The sequence below is a fragment of the Aegilops tauschii genome, chromosome 6, assembly GCF_002575655.3.
Source record: "Aegilops tauschii subsp. strangulata cultivar AL8/78 chromosome 6, Aet v6.0, whole genome shotgun sequence".
Classification (NCBI taxonomy): Eukaryota; Viridiplantae; Streptophyta; class Magnoliopsida; order Poales; family Poaceae; genus Aegilops; species Aegilops tauschii.
In genome coordinates this window covers 164,104,753-164,107,051 of record NC_053040.3, presented here as the reverse complement: position 1 = coordinate 164,107,051, position 2,299 = coordinate 164,104,753, and the positions used below count along the sequence as shown (strand labels likewise).

At 47.5% G+C, this 2,299-nt stretch overlaps 1 protein-coding gene across 1 annotated transcript; it reads right to left on the bottom strand.

Annotated features, from left to right (window-relative positions):
* Positions 1–1,083: 1,083 nt before the first annotated feature.
* LOC109757232 (uncharacterized) lies at positions 1,084–1,890 on the bottom strand. Its single transcript, XM_020316060.2, has 2 exons — positions 1,767–1,890; positions 1,084–1,656 (listed from the first exon to the last, which is right to left on the bottom strand). Exons 1-2 carry the CDS (start codon positions 1,849–1,851, stop codon positions 1,415–1,417), a joined length of 327 nt encoding a protein of 108 aa, XP_020171649.1. The 5' UTR covers positions 1,852–1,890; the 3' UTR covers positions 1,084–1,414.
* Positions 1,891–2,299: the final 409 nt, after the last annotated feature.

Sequence of the window (2,299 nt, the reverse complement as noted above, 5' to 3'; positions counted from 1 at the left end):
TTCGCACCCTTCACCTCTGCCGCTGTTGTTGTATGTCTCTGGCCGTCACAGAGGCATTGTCGGATGTCCGAATCAGCACCGACGCACCCGCTCAACGGAGTTGTCCACCCTAGAGCCGTTTGTACCTAGGTACACCCCGACCCCTGTTGAAAACCTCCATGGCGAACACCATGCCTGGCAGGTGTTCGGTCAAATGCCATTGAGCTTATTTTAAAATGTTATATGTCGTTCTTTAGAGTATGAAGGATGATGAACTACTTGACCATGAAGGATGAGTTGTTATGCCATGCATGACTAGCCGTATCCGCGGATTCCATAGCCAAGAGCAGGGGGGCCCTTTTGGGAGCAAGTGCATGAAAAGTTTCACGTACGAAAGCACATTGTGCCCTACGACATGTGACATGTGCATCATTCAACCATGCAACGTGAGGTCGTTGTCGTATCGCTGGCACGCTATCCAGATCAGCGTCACCAAGTTTTGCGACGTGGTTCGTCAGCTCGAGGCAAGGTGGTCATTGCACGCGGCAGATGACGAGATCGTAAGTTTTACTTCATCTTACTCAACTTGTTGATGATTCATTCACTCAATGTTGGTCTACACATTATATGCAGCCCGCACTCGCTGCCGTGGTGTACCACAAGACAGAGGGACGACCATTTACGTGCACACATTATAAGATGAAGCTGAGGGGGGAGTATATGTGGAACGACATTATCCGTTCATGAAAACTTGTTGGACATCTGGGTTCTAGTCAAATTAGAGATATTGTTGTACTAGACTTAATTTGCATGGTATGTATGAATAATTTGTGCTATTTTCTATCCGAACTGTGATGAATATCGGTCGGTTTGCATGAATTTCGTCCGCTTGATTAAAATGCGGTTTGAAATATATGCAGTTACGGTTGGATAGCGGCCTCTCGCATTCGTGTCCGCGGACTGATTCTCCCGTCCACGTCCACGGACGGATGCGGAAAAAAATTTGTGGCTTGCCACTGGAGATGCCTTGTTTGCATTGCAGCTGGAACGTCAAACAAACGCATTACTTGTGAGGACAACGTACCCTTACGAACCAGTAATGCATACAAAAAGGTACGTATAGTTAATTAACAGCTTATGCGGTACACTGTAAGAAAAAATAGCAAATGCAGTAATAGTAGTATAGGATATCGTTACTAGGACGTGGCCAGTACTAACAAAACGTCAGCAAATCCATAGCTGACAAGGCCACAAGGGAGAGTAACATACTAGTGGCACTACGTAGAAGGGCCAAAGAATAGAGAGAACAGAGAGGATGAGAAAATGTTATACAGCTTAGTAGTTACTGTTACTCTATAAGCTAACTGTATTTCCAGGCAACCAACCAGCTTAGCTAGCCAGTAGTAGTACGTACGTACACTGAGGTCAGCTCCGCCTAGTTGTGCGAGGGCGGGTGCCTGCGCACGGTGTGGTAATCGGCGGTGAAGGGCACCCGGCCGTCGAACGGATTCTTGGCATCCAAAGAAAACTTTGTGCTCCTGAAACGGTTAGAGTCTGTACTCTCCTCCTTCCTCGTGATCACCCTCTCCTTTAGACCCTCTGCGGGCGCCACTTCCATCCAGGCCAGCTTGGCCTGAGCACCATCTCCTTGGTCGCCGGTGGCCGCCATTGTTGGTTCTTGAAAGAGAGAGCGGCGGTGACAATGTCAGGGCCGAACATGCCTCTCGCTACCCAGTGTGGAATAAACACAGAAGTATGGAACCTTGGTGTCGGCGGTGAAGACTTACCTCTGCGTGCAGCGGCGGCGAAGGGGCGCCCGAGCGCGGCGAGGAGGAGGACGCAGAGCAGGAGCAGCAGGCTGGCGCAGTTCATGGTAATAACCGCACTACCGAACTCTGAAATCTGACGAGTCTGAGGAACGGAGAAAGCAAGGCTGAAACAACGGGGCTAGTTTAATTTATAGCTAAGGCTGGTCATAGTGTGGAGTAACTTGGACTAGTAACATGCATATGTATATGTTACTAGTCTATGTTACTACCTCTATAGTCCATAGTGTCATATATTAATATCATAGATAGTCTCATTTATTGTCATGCATGACACATAGTAGCATCACATTTATTATGTTACAGTATGTACCTATGTTATTATAACCATCTCTCTTCTTTAATTGCCTGTCACATAAGCATGTTTGCGAGTTTCAAGTGCATGATACTACTTATGTTACCCAATTATGGCTAGCCTAATCAAGCTAGGAATAGGGGAAGGCGAGATCGGAGTTGCGGCGTGCACACGATTGGTCAAAGTTGATTGTTCCGCT